This window comes from Pelophylax lessonae (assembly GCF_965119305.1).
Source record: "Pelophylax lessonae genome assembly, chromosome: 1".
Taxonomy (NCBI): domain Eukaryota; kingdom Metazoa; phylum Chordata; class Amphibia; order Anura; family Ranidae; genus Pelophylax; species Pelophylax lessonae.
In genome coordinates this window covers 14,996,164-15,015,388 of record NC_138768.1, presented here as the reverse complement: position 1 = coordinate 15,015,388, position 19,225 = coordinate 14,996,164, and the positions used below count along the sequence as shown (strand labels likewise).

The 19,225-nt window shown below is 43.4% G+C and overlaps 1 protein-coding gene across 1 annotated transcript in view; it reads left to right on the top strand.

The window, feature by feature from the left end:
• DCTN1 (dynactin subunit 1) overlaps window positions 1–19,225 on the top strand; it is a 243,791-nt gene that overhangs the window by 75,755 nt on the left and 148,811 nt on the right. Inside the window, exon 3 of the mRNA XM_082272033.1 lies at window positions 14,835–14,913. Within this exon, the coding sequence (XP_082128159.1) occupies window positions 14,835–14,913 (79 nt within the window). The remainder of the gene's footprint in view (window positions 1–14,834; window positions 14,914–19,225) is intronic.

Genomic DNA, 19,225 nt, shown 5'->3' with positions numbered 1-19,225 from the left:
TCATAGAATTAAAACGCTTACTACTCTGAGAAACATTGTTTTTCTGCTTTCATCCACCCAGATATGAGACATGGAGTGACTACCCTCACTACTATGTCACTATACATTGCCTTTTTGAGTTTCCCAAAACGCACAGTCCTCCTCGTTAAAGAATTCTCTATGGAAATTGAGATATGTGCCTGATCACTGTATGTATACATTTTTTCTGTCCATTTACCAGGTATACAAATAGGATATATATGCTTATACTATAATTACAGCATGGATCCCCACATATACTCATTATTGGCAACCTCCGTTCTTTCCCCTAAACTCCTCTAGTGTCTGAATGCAACTTAAGACCCAATGTTATATTGTGTTGATATTGCAAAAATAGAAGGACTTATCTGAGATGTGTAAGACGATTATATGTAATTAAAAGGAAAGATAAATGATATGCAATTGTAATTATAACATACTGAAAATAAGGTAACACATATATGTAATCTACCTAAATATTGTTATTTCTCACACAGACAAAAGAAATGATATGCTCCAGATGAAGCTTTTTTGTCTAAGAAAGCGAAACATGTCGAGCAAAGGTCATATATTACAGGGTGAATGTTAACTTATATTTTCAGTCGACCCTGCTGACCGGCACCATACTGTTTGGGTGTCCGTCGGCGGTTCTTCTGATAACAAGCAATACGTTTCCAAGGATTATATGACTACAAATGATCTTGTACTTTGAACTGTATGTAAACCGACTTTTATAAGTTCTACGCACTGAGATATTGTACAACATAGACCATTGTTTGGTGGTCTCACTGTGTCCTTAATACACAATTATTTGCCTGTATTTTTCTATGATTTTAAAATATTTAGTTCTGTGTTGAATAAAAGAAATCTTTTTAACAAAATTCCTGTGCCCGAAATCTCTGTTTCCCAATCCTTCCAAATGCAAGTGTAAGGGTAGAAAGGGTGGTAAGTCAGAGGAAGTAGTACTAAAATACACACAGCTTGTGTACTTTGTGTGTGTGTTGTGTTTTTTTTTTTTTTTTTTTGTATTTGCATATCGCACTCGGGGTCTACAGCTGGTTAATAGCACAGGGACTTCAGGGACTTCAGTCAAATAATGGCATCGGTTGGAAGGTGGGTGGGGAACTAGGAGACTCCTCCTTGATCAAACAATTTGCTGGATAAAATATTCGGTGTGTCGGTTCAGAGTGAATGATTACACAGGAGGCAGCAGCAGCGGTGTAAATATCCTTCCGTATTTACTCTGCTCTATTGTGTGTCACCCTGACCTCCCTGTGCTAATTGGACCACAATGGCAAAGTTGGCTTTGCCGTGTTCTGCTGGAGATTGTCAGCATTCTATTGTTTGAAAAAAGTATTGCGCATCCACACAGACGGGTTAACATCAGCAACAATCCATGTAGTGTAACTGGAAATGTGTATTCAGAGTCCAGTGATTATTAAAACTCTTCACCAAATTTTTTTTTTTTTTTAACGAGTAATGGTGGCGATCTGCAATTTTTTTTTTTTTTTTTGCGAGACTGTGACATTGCGGCGGACAGATCGGACCCTTGACTGACATTTTTGACACTTTTGGGGGTACCAGTTAGGTTACTACAGTAATCAGTGCTATACAGTGGGTACGGAAAGTATTCAGACCCCCTTAAATTTTTCACTCTTTGTTATATTGCAGCCATTTGCTAAAATCATTTAAGTTCTTTCTTCTTCCTCATGAATGTACACATAGCACCCCATACTGACAGAAAAACACAGAATTGTTGACATTGTTGCAGATTTATTAAAAAAGAAAAACTGAAATATCACATGGTCCTAAGTATTCAGACCCTTTGCTCAGTATTTAGTAGAAGCCCCCTTTTGATCTAATACAGCCAGGAGTCTTTTTGGGAAAGATGCAACAAGTCTTTCACACCTGGATTTGGGGATCCTCTGCCATTCCTCCTTGCAGATCCTCTCCAGTTCTGTCAGGTTGGATGGTAAACGTTGGTGGACAGCCATTTTTAGGTCTCTCCAGAGATGCTCAATTGGGTTTAAGTCAGGGCTCTGGCTGGGCCATTCAAGAACAGTCACGGAGTTGTTGTGAAGCCACTCCTTCGTTATTTTAGCTGTGTGCTTAGGGTCATTGTCTTGTTGGAAGGTAAACCTTCGGCCCAGTCTGAGGTCCAGAGCACTCTGGAGAAGGTTTTTGTCCAGGATATCCCTGTACTTGGCCGCATTCATCTTTCCCTCGATTGCAACCAGTCGTCCTGTCCCTGCAGCTGAAAAACACCCCCACAGCATGATGCTGCCACCACCATGCTTCACTGTTGGGACTGTATTGGACAGGTGATGAGCAGTGCCTGGTTTTCTCCACACATACCGCTTAGAATTAAGGCCAAAAAGTTCTATTTTGGTCTCATCAGACCAGAGAATCTTATTTCTCACCATCTTGGAGTCCTTCAGGTGTTTTTTAGCAAACTCCATGCGGGCTTTCATGTGTCTTACACTGAGGAGAGGCTTCCGTCGGGCCACTCTGCCATAAAGCCCCGACTGGTGGAGGGCTGCAGTGATGGTTGACTTTCTACAACTTTCTCCCATCTCCTGACTGCATCTCTGGAGCTCAGCCACAGTGATCTTTGGGTTCTTCTTAACCATTCTCACCAAGGCTCTTCTCCCCCGATAGCTCAGTTTGGCCGGAAGGCCAGCTCTAGGAAGGGTTCTGGTCGTCCCAAACGTCTTCCATTTGAGGATTATGGAGCCCACTGTGCTCTTAGGAACCTTAAGTGCAGCAGAAATCTTTTTGTAACCTTGGCCAGATCTGTGCCTTGCCACAATTCTGTCTCTGAGCTCTTCAGGCAGTTCCTTTGACCTCATGATTCTCATTTGCTCTGACATGCATTGTGATCTGGAAGGTCTTATATAGACAGGTGTGTGGCTTTCCTAATCAAGTCCAATCAGTATAATCAAACACAGCTGGACTCAAATGAAGGTGTAGAACCATCTCAAGGATGATCAGAAGAAATGGAAAGCACCTGAGTTAAATATATGAGTGTCACAGCAAAGGGTCTGAATACTTAGGACCATGTGATATTTCAGTTTTTCTTTTTTAATAAATCTGCAACAATGTCAACAATTCTGTGTTTTTCTGTCAGTATGGGGTGCTATGTGTACATTCATGAGGAAGAAGAATGAACTTAAATGATTTTAGCAAATGGCTGCAATATAACAAAGAGTGAAAAATTTAAGGCGGTCTGAATACTTTTCGTACCCACTGTATATATGCACTGTTACTGTAAAAATGACACTGGCAGGGAAGAGGTTAATTTTTATTGGAGAGGGAGGGGTTAATGTATGCCTGGTGCTTATTGTGTGTGGGGGGAGGTGACTGAGTGACACAGGGACAGATCGCAGGTTGAGCTATGCTGAATCCTGCAATCTGACCCTGCCTGTCACTTTAGGAGATCTGCCCGCTCTGTTTACACAAGCAGGCGGATCTCCACACTCGATTCCCCGACGATCGGGGAAGAGCAGCGGCGATCGCCGCTGCTCCTCCCCTGGCCCGACTCCCGCTGTGACTGAATACAGCGGGAGCGAACCTCCAGCGTAGGTCTACGTCGCTGGACGGGAACAAGCCACTGTGCCGCAGTAGAGGCACAGTGAGCGGGGCTAAAGTGGTTAATGTAGGCTTACCTATAGGTAAATGTAAACAAAAGGGGTTTACAACCCTTATTAAATGGCCTCTTACCAGATGGTATTGATACCTTTTTTTTTAAAAAAAATAAACAAATAAAATAAAAAATCAAACGAGCATGTTGATATCAAGCCTCCAGACATCGAGCAGTATTCCACTCCAATGTTCTAAGACTACGTTCATATGTAGGGGGCGTTTTTTAGCTCTAAGGATCAGCTCAATAAACACCCAACAAGACAAATTGTATTCAGTTCAATGGCCCCTGTTCACATCTGAGCGTTCCGACGCCTTGAGCAAAACGCCCGACGCTCCAAAAAGTACATGAGCTTCTTTTTGGGCAGATCACAGGCGTTTTTGTTAGATGTCAATGCCTTCCTCCAAACACCTGCAAAAAAACGCCTGTAAAACGCCTATAAAATAGATGTGAACGTAGCCTTAGCGACTCCAGAGGTTGTCATACCAGACCAGACAACCTCATTTTATTATAAAAAGGAACAAAGGCCACACATAGTGTAAAGCTAAAAGTGCACCAAATGGAAATTTTGGAACCAAAATTTAAAAATTCAGGATGTACTTAGTCGAAACCGAAAATGACAGTTTAAAAAAATATATATATTGCTTTTTATATAGAATTGTATTGTATTCAACTTTTTATGAATATCATGAATTTTAAATGAATATGAATTTATTGTTGGCCATTATCAGCACCTTTTAGCGGAAGAAAAGCTCCAGGAAAATGCATCCCTTTTAAAATCTATGTACAGTATCTCACAAAAGTAAGTACACCCCTCACATGTTTGTAAATCTTTGATTCTATCTTTTCATGTGACAACACTGAAGAAATGAGACTTTGCTACAATGTAAAGTAGTGAGTGTACAGCTTGTATAACAGTGTAAATTTTTCTGTCTCCTCAAAATAACTCAACACACAGCCATTAATGTCTAAACCGCTGGCAACAAAAGTGAGTACACCCCTAAGTGACAATGTCCAAATTGTCAATATTTTGTGTGGCCACCATTATTTTCCAGCTCTGCCTTAACCCTCTTGGGTATGGAGTTCACCAGAGCTTCACAGGTTGGCACTGAAGTCCTCTTCCACTCCTCCATGACGACATCACGGAGCTGGTGGATGTTAGAGACCTTGCACTCCTCCACCTTCCATTTGAGGATGCCCCACAGATGCTCAATAGGGTTTAGGTCTGGAGACATGCTTGGCCAGTCCATCACCTTTACCCTCAGCTTCTTTAGCAAGGCAGTGGTTGTCTTGGAGGTGTTTGGGGTCGTTATGTTGGAATACTGCCCTGCGGCCCAGTCTCCGAAGGGAGGGGATCATGCTCTGCTTCAGTATGTCACAGTACATGTTGGCATTCATGGTTCCCTCAATGAACTGTAGCTCCCCAGTGCCGGCAACACTCATGCAGCCCCAGACCATGACACTCCCACCACCATGCTTGACTGTAGGCAAGACACACTTGTCTTTGTACTCCTCACCTGGTTGCCACGGTGCCACCACACACGCTTGCCACCATCTGAACCAAATAAATTTATCTTGGTCTCATCAGACCAGAGGACATGGTTCCAGTATTCCATGTCCTTAGTCTGCTTGTCTTCAGCAAACAGTTTGTGGGCTTTCTTGTGCATCATCTTTAGAAGAGGCTTCCTTCTGGGACGACAGCCATGCAGACCAATTTGATGCAGTGTGCAGCGTATGGTCTGAGCACTGACAGGCTGACCCCCCCACCCCTTCAACCTCTACAGCAATGCTGGCAGCACTCATACGTCTATTTCCCAAAGACAACCTCTGGATATGACTCTGAGCACGTGCACTCAACTTCTTTGGTGGGCTATGGTGAGGCCTGTTCTGAGTAGAACCTGTCTTGTTAAACCGCTGTATGGTCCTGGCCACCGTGCTGCAGCTCAGTTTCAGGGTCTTGCCAATCTTCTTATAGCCTAGGCCATCTTTATGTAGAGCAACAATTATTTTTTTTTAGATCCTCAGAGTTCTTTGCCATGAGGTGCCGTTCTGAATTTCCAGTGACCAGTATGAGAGAGTGAGAGCGATAACACCAAATTTACCACACCTGCTCCCCATTCACACCTGAGACCTTTTAACACCAACGAGTCACATGACACCGGGGAGGGAAAAATGGCTAATTGGGCCCAATTTGGACATTGTCACTTAGGGGTGTACTCACTTTTGTTGCCAGCGGTTTAGACATTAATGGCTGTGTGTTGAGTTATTTTGAGGAGACAAAAAATTTACACTGTTATACAAGCTGTACACTCACTACTTTACGTTGTAGCAAAGTGTCATTTCTTCAGTGTTGTCACATGAAAAGATAGAATAAAATATTAACAAAAATTTGAGGGGTGTGCTCATTTTATAAAATACTGTATGTCTTCACACTGGTCAGTTGCACTGTTAAAAATCCTGCTTGTTGCATTTTTGGTCAGTTTAAAAAAGCACATCAAAAATGCACCTCCCAGATTGAAATGCATTGAAAACGCATCAATAGCGCACATGCGGTTTTGTCCCATGACCTATGAAAAACACACCATAAGCACAATAAATCACGATAAAATTGTGGCAAAAAATATGTGCGTTTTAGGCGCCATTATCAGCGCTGTTTCCCTAATCTTCAAAATGGCGAAAACACAATTTTCGGTCGATATGTTGCAGCGGTTCGGTGAAATTTCGGTGCATCTCTATGTAAAACATATATACCATACTTTATTAAAAAAAATTATGACTGGTACTTACTAAGGGTAGAGTAAAACGAACACCTGAAAATGCCTTGCCACCATCCACTCGGCGTGCGTGATGTCACCAGTTGGACTCTGCCCCAACGTGTTTCGTCATCAAACAGCATTGTCCGAGCACGTATAGGGCTCCTGTTCTCCTGACAATGCTGTTTGATGGCGACCACTGTAGCCCTTTTGCTGCCAGAGTTTTTTTTGCCTACGTACACTTATTTGGCCTGAAGATTACTTGAAAACCACAAAACCTTAAATATTTTGTGAAAGCTGATATACTGGCACTACTTTCCTTTATTTTTTTTCAGTAAAATTACACTCAATTTCAATGCATAGCAACAGAAAAGAATATCCAATTGGTAAAATGTATAAAAGATGAGGGTAGTGTCGAGTAAATGGATACCAAATATGTTGCGCTTCAAAATTGTGTGTACCAATTCATTCTTTTTACTGCCAGGTCTGTACGCTATATGGACCGAACAGCAGAGGGGATTGCAGTCACCAGATTATGTATGCATATCCTACAAGCGGACTCTGCTGGTTTGTGAGATGGAAGCAACCGGCAGCTATGAAGCTACCCCATTGCTTCCTAAACCCCCCCCCCAAATGAGGCTACAGCCAGCCATTCTCTATTAGGTAAAACAGATCTGAGTCAGCTATACAGCCACTGGATTATTTTTCTAGGCAGAAGGGTGTCCTCCCATCTCCGCTTTTACCAGGCTCTTCTATTCGAAAGGGCAGCCCGGTAAGGATGTGACCGGTCGCATTGGCTTCCCGGACACAGTGAGAGGAAAGGATGATGATCTTCACACTGTGTAATGTCAGAATCTGGAAGCCACCAGGGTTTTGTCACTTTCGGTTTCGTTAATGGCTTGTGAAAGCATCTGGTCGAAACCGATCTTGGTTTAATCAGATGCTTTGGAGGCCAGAGGAGAGATCCGAGGTCGAAAAGACCCTCTCAGATCTCTCCATAAAGGGGACCTGTCACGGCCCGTGCTCTAACAAGGGGGGATGTGCATCTTTTGTGATAGCAATAAAGTTGATCCAAACAAGTGAAAAATAAAGTCAATAAAAAAATATCTTTAGTTCGACGGACACAGCGCTCCATAAATCATAACTATTGGGTTATGTTGCCTCCTCCAGGAGTAGGACTAGGCAGAACAAAAAATACCTGTCTACGCCCATTGGTGGTCCTCAGCTGATATATAACCCCCCGTTCTGCTCTAGGTAATCAGTTTTAATCTGTCTGGTCAGGAGTAGGGACCTAGGCTCCCGGCTGGGATCTCTGGTCCTAGCAATTTTTTTCTCCTTCCTTAACCACTTGCCGACCGCTCACTGGGCTGCTACTGCGGCAAAGTGGCTTGTTACCGTCTGGTGACGTAGACCTACGTCACCAGACTTTACCCTGTCTCGGCGGCTCGCATGCGCCGCCGGAAGGCTCGCTCCCGCTGTATTCAGTCACAGCGGGAGTCGGGCCAGGGGAGGAGTGGCGGTGATCACCGCCGCTCTTCCCCGATCGTCGGGGATCGAGTGAGGAAATCCGCCCGCTTGTGTAAACAGAGCGGGCGGATCTCCTATGTGACAGACAGGGAGAGATTACAGGATTCAGCTTTACAGGATGTGTTGGAGCGAGTCCAGAGAAGGGCAACTAAACTAATTAGGGGATTGGAGGACCTTAATTATGAAGAGTGTCTGCAATCGCTTGATTTATTCTCACTGGAGAAGAGACGCCTGAGAGGGGACATGATAGCAATTTGTAAATATCTCAATGGTGATCTCAGCATAGAAAAGGAAGCATGGCCCACCTTTCCCTGCTCAGTCTGTCTTATCTGATTCTGAGCCTGATGCAGCCTGTCCAGGAGGCCTTAATATCACACCCCCAGATCCATCCGATTTAGGGAGGATGATTCCTCCATGGTGGCAGCAGCGAAATAAAAAGCACTGGTAGACCCACTTATCACTGCAGTGCGTGAGACTTTAAAAATGGAGGATGCGGCTGATGTAGCCATGGACGTTGCTGTGGTGTTTGGTACACATAAGTCACCTCGCACTCCAAAGGAGTTTCCTTATGTGCCTTATTTTGACAGGTTTTCCTGTAAGGATGGGAACAACCAAAATTACACTTTGTGGTCCCCAAAAATTTTGCTGTACGTTAAGCTTTTAAGGAGTCACTTTTAAAAAAAAAAAAGTGGACTAGTGTCACTAGGGGGGTGAGCAGGTTCCCCGCCGCTTATGTTGATTTTAGCGGACCAGTTAGTCCATGGGTTGCAGTTTATTTGTGATGCAGCTTTGGCTACAGCTCCTTTGCTGTCCAAACTTTGTTTCAGCGGTAGTGATTAGGTGCGTGCTGTGGCTTAAGAATTGGTCCGCAGACCAAGCCTCTAAGAAAGCTCTCATTGATCCCTGGGAGGTTCCATGCATCCTTAGTCTAGTAAGCCTAGAACTAGCTTCTCCGAACTCGCAGACAAGACCCTTCAGCATGAAGGTCTGCCCTCACCCATTATTAAGGTGGGGGGACATCTTTGCTGGTTTCCGGCCTCTTGGACCTCCTTCATGAGCATCAAGGGGATCCATGAAACTATTCTTTTGGGGGTACCCAGAAAGGGGAACAAAGCTTGACCTTTTTAGGTCCTGAGTCTCCTTGTGCGGATTTAATTCCTGCAAAGGTTCAGGTGATGTCCGAACTACCTAAGGTCCCCCCTATCCCTTTCCAGGGAATTGATTTACCTAGGTCTGATTATATTTCTGACCAGGGTGGTCATTCCTCTGGACAAACTTAAGGAACCATGGGCCTTGATTTGCCGGCTGCTGTCACGCGGTTCTCTCATTTTGCATACAGGTTCTGAGTCTGGTGGTATCCACCTTCAAGTCCTACATGCAGCTCCTTTAGCAGGTTCGGCTGCACAGTAGAATAACGAGGTTCATGGCAAGATTCCGGGTTCCTCTGGCAGAAGCCGCAGGCCTCTATGGGCCACGGTAAGGCCAGTATTATCCTCGGCTCAGGCTTCTTCCGCAATTCCTGTGAGGAATCAAGGGCGAGGATCTTCCAATCAGTCTGGTGGCCATAAACGTTCCTTGGGGGCTTCTTCTCGAAGACCAGTTGTCCCACGGGCTGACCAACCATCCTACTTTACGGTCGCTGGTTGTAATGGTTTAGCTATTGAAACTTAAGCCAGGTATTGAGGGATAGAGGTCTGTCTGGATCAGTGATCCCTACTATGGTGAAGGCGAGGAAGTCTTCTTCCCGCAAGATATACCCTCGTTCGTGGAAAGTGTACATTTCTTGGTATGAGTCGATTGGCGCTCTTCTTTTCTGTGGCTCGGATCTTAACCTTTCTTCAATAGGGCGTTGATCAGAAGTTGGCCTTGAGTACCATCAAGGGCCAGATGTCTGCCATAGCAATCTTCATTCAGTGACCCCTAGCCAGACACTCCTTTTAGTTTGTACCTTCATTCAGGGGGTTCGACATGTGGTTCCACCTGTACGGTCTCTTTTGCCGTCATGGGATTTAAAATGAGTACTTTTGGTTCTCCAGAAACTTCCATTTGAGAATATTTGGGAGATTCCCTTGACTACATTATCCCAGAAAGTGACATTCTCGGTGGCTATTACCTCGGTCCGCAGGGTATCTGAATTGGCGGCATTATCCTGTCGCAGTCACTATTTAGTGTTCCATAGCGTTGAAGTTGTTCTTCGTACCTGTCCATCATTCCTGCCCAAAGTTGTCTCTGACTTCCATTTGAATGAGGACATTGTGTTGCCTTCCTTGTGTCCCAAGCTGTCTCATCCCAAGGAATTTTCTTTGCATACCTTGGATGTGGTTCATACGATTTTGGTGTATCTGGCAGCTACTGGGTCCTTTCCGAGGTCAGACTCCCTTTTTGTGGTTGCGGATGGACCAAGAAAAGGGCTGGTCGCTTCTTCGGCTACCATCTCTAGATATATCGGACAGACGGTGTCTCAGGCCTATTCCATTAAAGGTCAGGTTCCACCTTTCCCTGTCACGGCGGATTCTACTCAGGCGCTGAGTACCGTATTTATCGGCGTATAACCCGCACCTCAAATTTAGGAGGGAAATTTTAGGAAAAAAGCTTAAATTTGAAATAAACAGCATTGAACTCAGAACATTTTTTTTTTTTTTAAATCAAATGCAGCAGTCTTACCAGTGCCCATGAATGCAGCCTCGCCAGCGCAGTGTCCACCAATGCAGGGCAAAGCAAACGGCAACAGCAGCCTCGCCATCGCCATTGAACAGAGCAGCGATATACCAGTATTTAAAAAAAAAAACAAGGCCAGGCAGCGCTGAGAGGCAGAGGGGGGTGGACCGGACCGAGGAGAAACGAGGACGATTGGCCGCTGTCGTCAGAAGTCCCGGTGCCTATGATAGACGTCACAGGTCCCGCATCCCGGCATTGGGCCACTGTGCTGTCTATCATAGGAAGCGGGACTTCCTATGACTGCAACCGCTCGTCCTTCCTTCTACTCAGCCCGGCATGCCCCCCTTCTCTGCCCTGTCAGCGCTGCCTGGACTTTTTTTTTTTTTAATACATCGGTGTATAAAGCGCACTGGTGTTTTGCCCTCCATTTTTAGGAGGAAAAAGTATATTATATGCCAATAAATACGGTACTTATTGGGCATTCTGTCATCGGGCACAAATATAGCAAGTTTGCAAGGCGGCTACATGGTTACCTTCACAAAATTCTATAAGGTAGATACTTTGGCATCTGCGGATGCTTCTTTTGGCCGCAACGTTTTGCAGGCTGCTTTTTAGGAGGGTCTGTTCCCTCTTGAGGGGTGTTTTTCTTTAGGCTTTTATTTTTCAGACGGGGCTCCTGTGACCCGGTTTAAGGCTCCTGTGTCCTGGTTAAGGGCTCTTATGTTTAGCCTTGGCTTATATTCCCCACCCCTCATTTTTCTTTTTGGCTCTGCTTTTGTACATCCCAGTAGTTTATTTCTGATTTATGGAGCGCTGTGTCCGTCGATGAACGAAAGCGACAATGGGATTTTTGTACACCGTAAAATCCATTTCGGAGTTCATCAACGGACACAACACCCACCCCTCCATGGAGTTCTGATACTTCTAATACTGCTTGCTACTAAACTGATTACCCAGAGCAGAAGGGGGGGGGGTTATATACCAAGGGGAGGACAGCCCATGGGCGTAGCCAGGTGTTTTTTTTTTTTTTTTTTTTTTTGTTCTGCCTAATCCTACTCCTGGAGGAGGCAATATAACCCACTAGTTATGATTTATCGAGCGCTGTGTCCGTCAAACTCGGATAAATGGATCACATTTTGCGTGCCCCGCTCCCCTGTGCTCACACACTAATGCAAATGTGCACATCGGTCCCACACGTATATGTAAACAGTGAGCGCATTACACATGAGGTATCGCCACTAACCTCCGAGTGAGAGCAATAACTCTAGCTCCAGACCTACTGTGTAACGCTAAGGCTCAGTTTCCCGTAGTTCAACTGGTCATGCAACTTTGGACTCCTAAAATCGCATTACAAGTCACAGCCATTTGATTTCAATGCCACCCATTCCATTCAATTTAGAACAGATGTCTGCACTACTTTGATGCGACTCTGACCCAGAGAGTGTAAAGTCATATCAAAGTTGCACTCTAAATCATGCAAATTTGGAGTCCCATTAGTGGAAACTGAGCCTAAACCTGTAAAGGCTTTTAAAGCATCTGTCTTTGGAGATTTTTAGGTACTGTAGTTTGGCGCCATTTACAGGTGTGCACAATTTTTTAAAACATGACATGTTTTGATATCTTTTTACTCGGCGTAGCATCATCTTTTCTGTTTTACCAAAAAATTTGGTGTTGTGTTTGTATTCACTAAAATTCATCAAACTATATTTTTTCCTGAAAATTTGCCTTTGATATACTGTTGCGCAAATCTCGTGCGATATAAAAAATTGCAACAACAGATTTTTTTCTCCAGGATCTCTGATTAAAAACAAAACATATGTTGTTTGGGGGTTCCAAGTCCTTTTTCTAGCAAAAAAATGCTGATTTTTTTTTTACATGTACAATTAGATCCATATATATTTACCAAAACCTATTCAAGCCATAGTTATATAATGGATATGGGCTGAAAGTGCGCACACTCAGGTTTCATTTGAGGGTATGTACATCCAAATTGGGGGAAGAGTTTAGGGATTACAGCTCTTAAGAATAGCCACCCCCCCCCCTTTTTCCAGGGACCAAAAGTAATTAGACAATTGAATCAAAAGCTGTGTCATGGCCAGGTGTGGGCTACTCCTTCTTCTTCATTATTTCTTCATCAATTAAGCAGGAAAAAGGTCTGGAGTTTATTGTGGTATTTGCATTTGGAATCTACTGCTGTGAACCTACATCATACGTTCAAAGGAGCTGTCCACGCAAATTGTAAGGCTTCAAAAATTATACAAATTCATCAGAGAGATAACCACAACTTTAGGAGTGGCCAAATCAACAGTTTGGTACATTCTGAGGAAAGAAGAATGCACTGGTGAGCTCAGCAACATAAAAAGGCCTCGACGTCCACGGAAGACAACAGTGGTGGATGATCGCAGGATTCTCTCTTTGGTAAAGAAAAACCCATTCACTACATCCAGACAAGTGAAGGACACTCTCCCAGGAGGTGGGACAATCAAGAGAAGACTACACGAGAGCAAATACAGAGGGTTCACCACAAGGTGCAAACCATTCATAAGCCTGAAGAATAGAAAAGCCAGATTACTTTGCCAAAAAAAAAAAACATCTGGAAAAGCATGCTTTAGACCAGGGATCCTCAATCTACGGCCCTCCACTATACATCCCATGAGGCATTGTAAAACTCTGGCATTTACAGACAGGACTAGGCAAGATGGGACTTGTAGTTTGTCTATGCAATCTGCTGAGCCCACTGATGATGGAAGTGGAAAGTTAATAGGTAGATGACTCTGTGGTGTGGGATAATTGTATACTGTATATATGCCTTCAAGGTGTAGCCGCTAAACAACACTATTGTCAATTTTGCTTGTGAAGAATGGAAGTGTCAAATCAATTGTTATGTAAAAAGGTCTTAAAGTATAACTATAAAGTCCAAAATTTTTTTTTTAGTTTTGGATAGAGCGCTGAGGAATTAGATCACATGTCCATTTTTTTTTATTGCTGTCTGTTCTCCTCTTGGACTCTGTTCATACTACATCGCTCCGACTTCGGGGGCTACCTGTGAAGTCACGTGCGGCGCGACTTGCATGGACTTCATAAAATGAATGTCTATGCAAGTCGCCTCCAGGTCACCCCCAAGTAGTACTGGACCCTTTTTCTAAGTCGGAGCGACTTGTGTCGCTCCTATTAGAACGGCTCCTGTACCACACAATGGGAGCGTGACGGACCACGACTTGTCAGGCTGACAAGTCGCGGTCCAAGTCGGACTAGTGTGAATGCGGTCTTAATAGAGATTCACTTTCTCTATTTTGTCCTGTTAATCCCAAATTTTGGGTTGTCCCTTGAAAAGTAAATCTTCCAATGGGGACACTAGTTCTGGTGACCTGGGGGTCCCAATAGGATTCACTAAATTTGCAGGGATTTCCACTCGCTTCCTTTTTGGATATGGTACAGGAAGTTAGAGAAAATCCCTGCCATGGGACACAGATGGTGAAAAAAACAATCTGATGGGTTAGAACCCTCCCTTGCTCTATCCAAAAAAAATAATAAAACGATTTGCCTGTAATTCTACTTTAAGTAACAGTGATTGTAAAATCTGTAAGTCATATAAAAAATATATATATATATATATATAATTATTTATTTATTGTGTGTATGTATGTTATATTTATATATATATATATATATATATATTTATATTATAATGTATGTGTTGGTTTTTTTTTTCTCTAGTGGGAAATTATTATTATTTTTTTTGTATGTTTTAAGTCTTGTAAATTTGCAAAAAAAATTAAATAATTACTTTAAAAATAAAAATTGGCCTGTACTGGAACCAGTTAAGAGAAACGGTCACCAAAAGATCAACATATGTCCCATTATCCTGTCCCCTTACATGATGGAAAAAAGTTATTTAAAAAAAAAAAAAAAAAAAAATGTATAGAATTACTTACACCCAAGTATATAAACCCCCCCCCACACACACACACACACACACACACACTTCATTTTTTATTGCAGAAAATCTAAAGGAAATCCATCCAGACACATGGAGGGCTCATACATTTCATGCAGACAATGTCTGATTGGATTCCAATGCAGGACATGGGGGGGGGGGGGGGCGAACTGGCACTTTGAAATTTGTATAAAATATTACAACTCAAAGAGAACAAGAGGTGCAAAAGCTTCATCTTCACACGGAATGGAATGAATTTAGGAGAAAATCTCACTGACCGGATTCCTCTTTTCTGTTACAGATCCAGGTAGTGGAGGATGGAGCGGACACCACATCTCCAGAAACCCCGGAACCAGCTGCCACTAAGGTCCTGAAGAGAGGTATGACCCCCCCCCCCCGCCCCCCCAGATGACACATCCAATAACTGTGTGTGATACTTGCATGGAAAATGTTTTCTTCAGTCACAAGTCCGTCCAAATCTGATCTGTCGGCCTCTGATAGGTGTTGGATAATTACAGTGACTCCCGCTATTACCTATGTCACTACAGGCCACAGTAATGGGGATAGCAGCAGGAGGAACTACAGAATCCAGCGTGGGACACATAGGAAATCAGCACTGCTAGAAGTTCCTTCTTTGAAAGGACTTCAGTTGGTGATTCCTCTTCATCACAGCAGCATTCTTTTGAAATATTGTAACGGAACCGCAACCCACACTGTACTTGTGGACTTCCGTCATTATACGGCTTCCTCCCAGTCATGAACATAGATATCCGATTTTCCAGCCGCCTCATACAAAGCTAACCGACAACTTAGCTTGTGCAGGTTTGGAACCTTCTCTTTTGTTGAACAGTGTAACACTCAATTTATACACACATGAGCACATCCCCCTCCTGATCAGATTACCCCATCAGGTCAGGGGTTGCCTGATTACATTATCATATGCAGATGAAATTGTATACAGAAATAAAAATAACCTGAACTAATTATCTAGCCATCTGGACAGAACAATATGTTAGTTCATTAACATTTAACAATGGAACAGACAGACTTAACTGAATACACGTCTCACCTCAATACACAGACAATAGGGAGAGCCTGTCTCTGACATTGAAGTTCAATACACATTATCATAAGTAAACACAGATCCCATTTGAAGCAACCTAAACCATTAAGTGTTTGTCTTTCACTCCCGTCACAAAAAAAAAAAAAAAACAATGTATATTTGTGTGTGTGTATGTATGTGTGTGTGTGTGTGTGTGTGTATATATATATATATATATATATATATATATATATATAAAAAGTGGTAGTGGACACGCTTTTTTAAGCACTCTGCCAGTCAAAGCCCCGTCACTAAATAAAATGGTGACCTTACAGTCCTGGTCACACGTTATTTGCTTCACTTCACTTCAGAAATGATCCTCCATGTCGCTTTCTTGGTGCTTCAAAGCCTCCATAGAAGTCTAACCACGCTCACAAAGGCATCTGCAGCTTTTAAGTGGCATTTATTCAGTGTTTACTTTGCTTTGGTGGTATTGCAAGTATGAGCTATCCCAGGATGCACTGGGAAACCAACGAGTGAGCCAGAAAGATGTCATCTGCAGTCCCTTCTGGTTCATGTGTATTTATTCTGCAGAAAAGTGCAGCAGAAAAGTGATCAGGGTCCAGACTGGAGTAACTAGCAGACAGCACAGGTGGTGTGCAAAATGGGCACGCCAAAGCAGAAGGCGAGACAAGACTGAGCAAAGGAGGATCATCAGAGCTGGTGGACCAGAGCAGAAAAAAATAGCAGATGTCACACGTGGCGAGTAGCAATATTGACGGGAGGTGAGCGGGGACTAGAGAGAGGAGGTTTAGCAGAGCTGGGGATTACTACGGAGAGGGGACTCTGCAAGGATGGCGGTAATACTGAGCATGAGATTTGCTGATTGGGGTTCTACTGGGCCTCTTTTAAACAAATTGAGGGCACAGGACATTTGCCAGGCTTCAAAAACACATCAGAAAAGCATGTTGAAGCGGTAGGTGAAGCAAAGGTAAATGAGCCCTAAAAGCTGAGCTTTAGCCAGCAATAAAGCTCTAGTGTATGATAAACTCTGCTTTCCTTTAAAAAAATAAATAAACATTTGAAAAATTATTTAGGTAAAGTGCTGCTGCTGCTTAGGGTTTAGGTCTCTGTCCCTCTATCTGCCTTTGGAGGTTTCTGTTTAGTGTGATTGGCTGCTGTGGATCTCTCCCGCAGGAAAACCACTCCTGGTGGCGTTCCCTCCTAGTATCAGGAAATAATGGAAGACATTTATCAAGGAAATAAGGCACCCAAATAATCACAGGTATGTTTCTGTGACGGTACTCACCGTCACTGGGAATGAAAGACAGACTCATAGCAGATGCTAATATCAGCTCAACCACCTGTCTTCCACACATTGTTAAATATGCTGATATACTCACCTGTTATATACAATGGTGTTTACACTTGTGATAATGTGTATTGTACTTCAATGTCAGAAATTGACAATCTGTCACTGGTGGTCTCTTCCTATTGTCTGTGTATTGAGGTGTGATGTGTATTCTGTTAAGCCTGTCTGTCCCATTGTTAATGAACTCACGTTGTTTCTCTCCAGATGGATAGATAATTCAGGTTAATTATTTTTCTGTATACAATTTCATCTGCATATGATAATGTAATCAGGCAACCCCTGACCTGGGGGGTAATCTGTTTAGGAGGGGGGTGGCCATGCTGTATATAAATTCTGTATGACTGTTCAATAAAGGAGTTGGTTCCAGAAGTTGGACAAGCAAAGTTGGCGGCTAGCTTTGTATGGGGGGCGGCTAGGATATTTGATATCTATGTTCAAGACTGGGAGGAAGCCGTATACTGATGGAAGTCCACAAACACAGTGTGGGTCGCGGTTCTGTGACGGTCTCCATCTGCAAAGTCCCTGGCACAGGTTTATAGACTGTTGTGCCCATATTTGTGGCCAGCAAAGTTAAAAGAATGATTCATTAATTTCTTTAAGATCAGACAGATTTCCTCTGCAAACAGACTCAGGATTATGAAGAGGTCAGAGGTAGGCGTAAGGCTCCATTCACACTTTTACGACTCCAGAGTCCTGTGACTTTGGAGTGCAATTTGGATATGACTTGCCTCTGACCAGTGATAGACAACTTTTGTATGTATAACATTCAAGTGCGAATTTAATGTAGACCCTCAAACGTTGCATGAAAGTTTATGGCAGTTAAGTTGCATAAAAGTTGGCCCTGTGACTTTAAGTGGCATACATTTCAAGTCGCATGACTACCTGCACCCCATGTTTTTTAATTGACAACTGTTCAGTGTCCAAAGTCGCATTAAAAATGTGAATGGAACCTTCCTTAAAGTGGAGTTCCGGCCTATTTTGCAACTTTAGTGATTCCTGGAGTGCTCGCTATGCTGATCAACAATTGGGCATTTTCAATTTTTTTCGGGGGTCCCTTACCTTATTTTCCGGGCATTTTTGATTGTACTTCCTCCTTCTCCCCCCTCTGTGGCCACGGCCACCGACATCACTTCCGCCTTTGCATTGCATCCTGGGAGCTGTTTGTCATCACTCCCAGGTGGCTGGAATCAGGAAGAACTCCCAGAACATTCCCTGGAATCAGGAAGGACACAGCAGATTACACTGCGGCTTCAGATGCCCACATCTAAGATGGCCGCACCCAGACGGCATTTAAAAAGTAAGATTTTTACTAAAATCCAATACTGTACACCTTGTAAGTATGAGAATAGCGGTTCTGTAAAGGGCGATGGATTAGTATTATTGGGGTATTTTTAGTTATAAAAGGTATTTGAGGCCGGAACTCCGCTTTAAGTGTGGAATTTTGTGGAGCAGATAAGGAGGGATTTATGACTCGGGCTGTAACCTTGTAATAAATCTCAAAGTCCAAACTCCACATTCCCCATTCCCAATGGCTGTTCAGTAATGCTGGGCACTGTAATGACCATAGGCTGGAAACAGACAATCCGAGTGAAGAAATGTCACCAATGATTCCTCAAAAGGGTCCAAAGCTTTAATTTCAAGGTCACATGGTACGCATACGGCAATATTTCAAAGCCACGCAGGGGCGCTTCATCGGGCAAGCGAGTCACTCGGTGGGTCATTTGCATGATAAAGTGGCCCTGTGTGGCTCCGAAACATTGCCGTATGCGTACCATGTGACCTTGAAATTAAAGCTTTGGCCCCTTGGTGTGCTGATGCCATTTCTTTACTTGTAATAAATGTCTCGCTTCTCCGATTTATTGTTGCTTTGCCTTGTTGAAAAAGGGATAAATGTCCCCCGGTTTTGTGTTGACATCAGTCTTCCAAAAGTGTGTAGGTATGATTTATGTTAGCACTCCTTTGTGACCCACCAGTTGCCACTGATTGGCAGCTAAGAAAATATAGGAGAAAAAACTGCCCTTGGGTAGACAAGCCTTTTTCAGCAAGGCTGCCCGGGCACCCTGGGGTTCCTTCAGGTTTTTTCAGGGTTACCTTGGCAAAATGCCTAAAAAATTGACCCAAGATTGTATACAAGCCAGTAGGTGTCTTATGCCTGCCTTTTAAGTTGCACAAAGCCACAGGTTGTGCGCCATTACAACCTTCTAGTCGCTGACGTCCTACCAACCAATGATGTAATTGGTTTATAAAGAGGATGTTGGGCACCTGCATAGTATCTTTG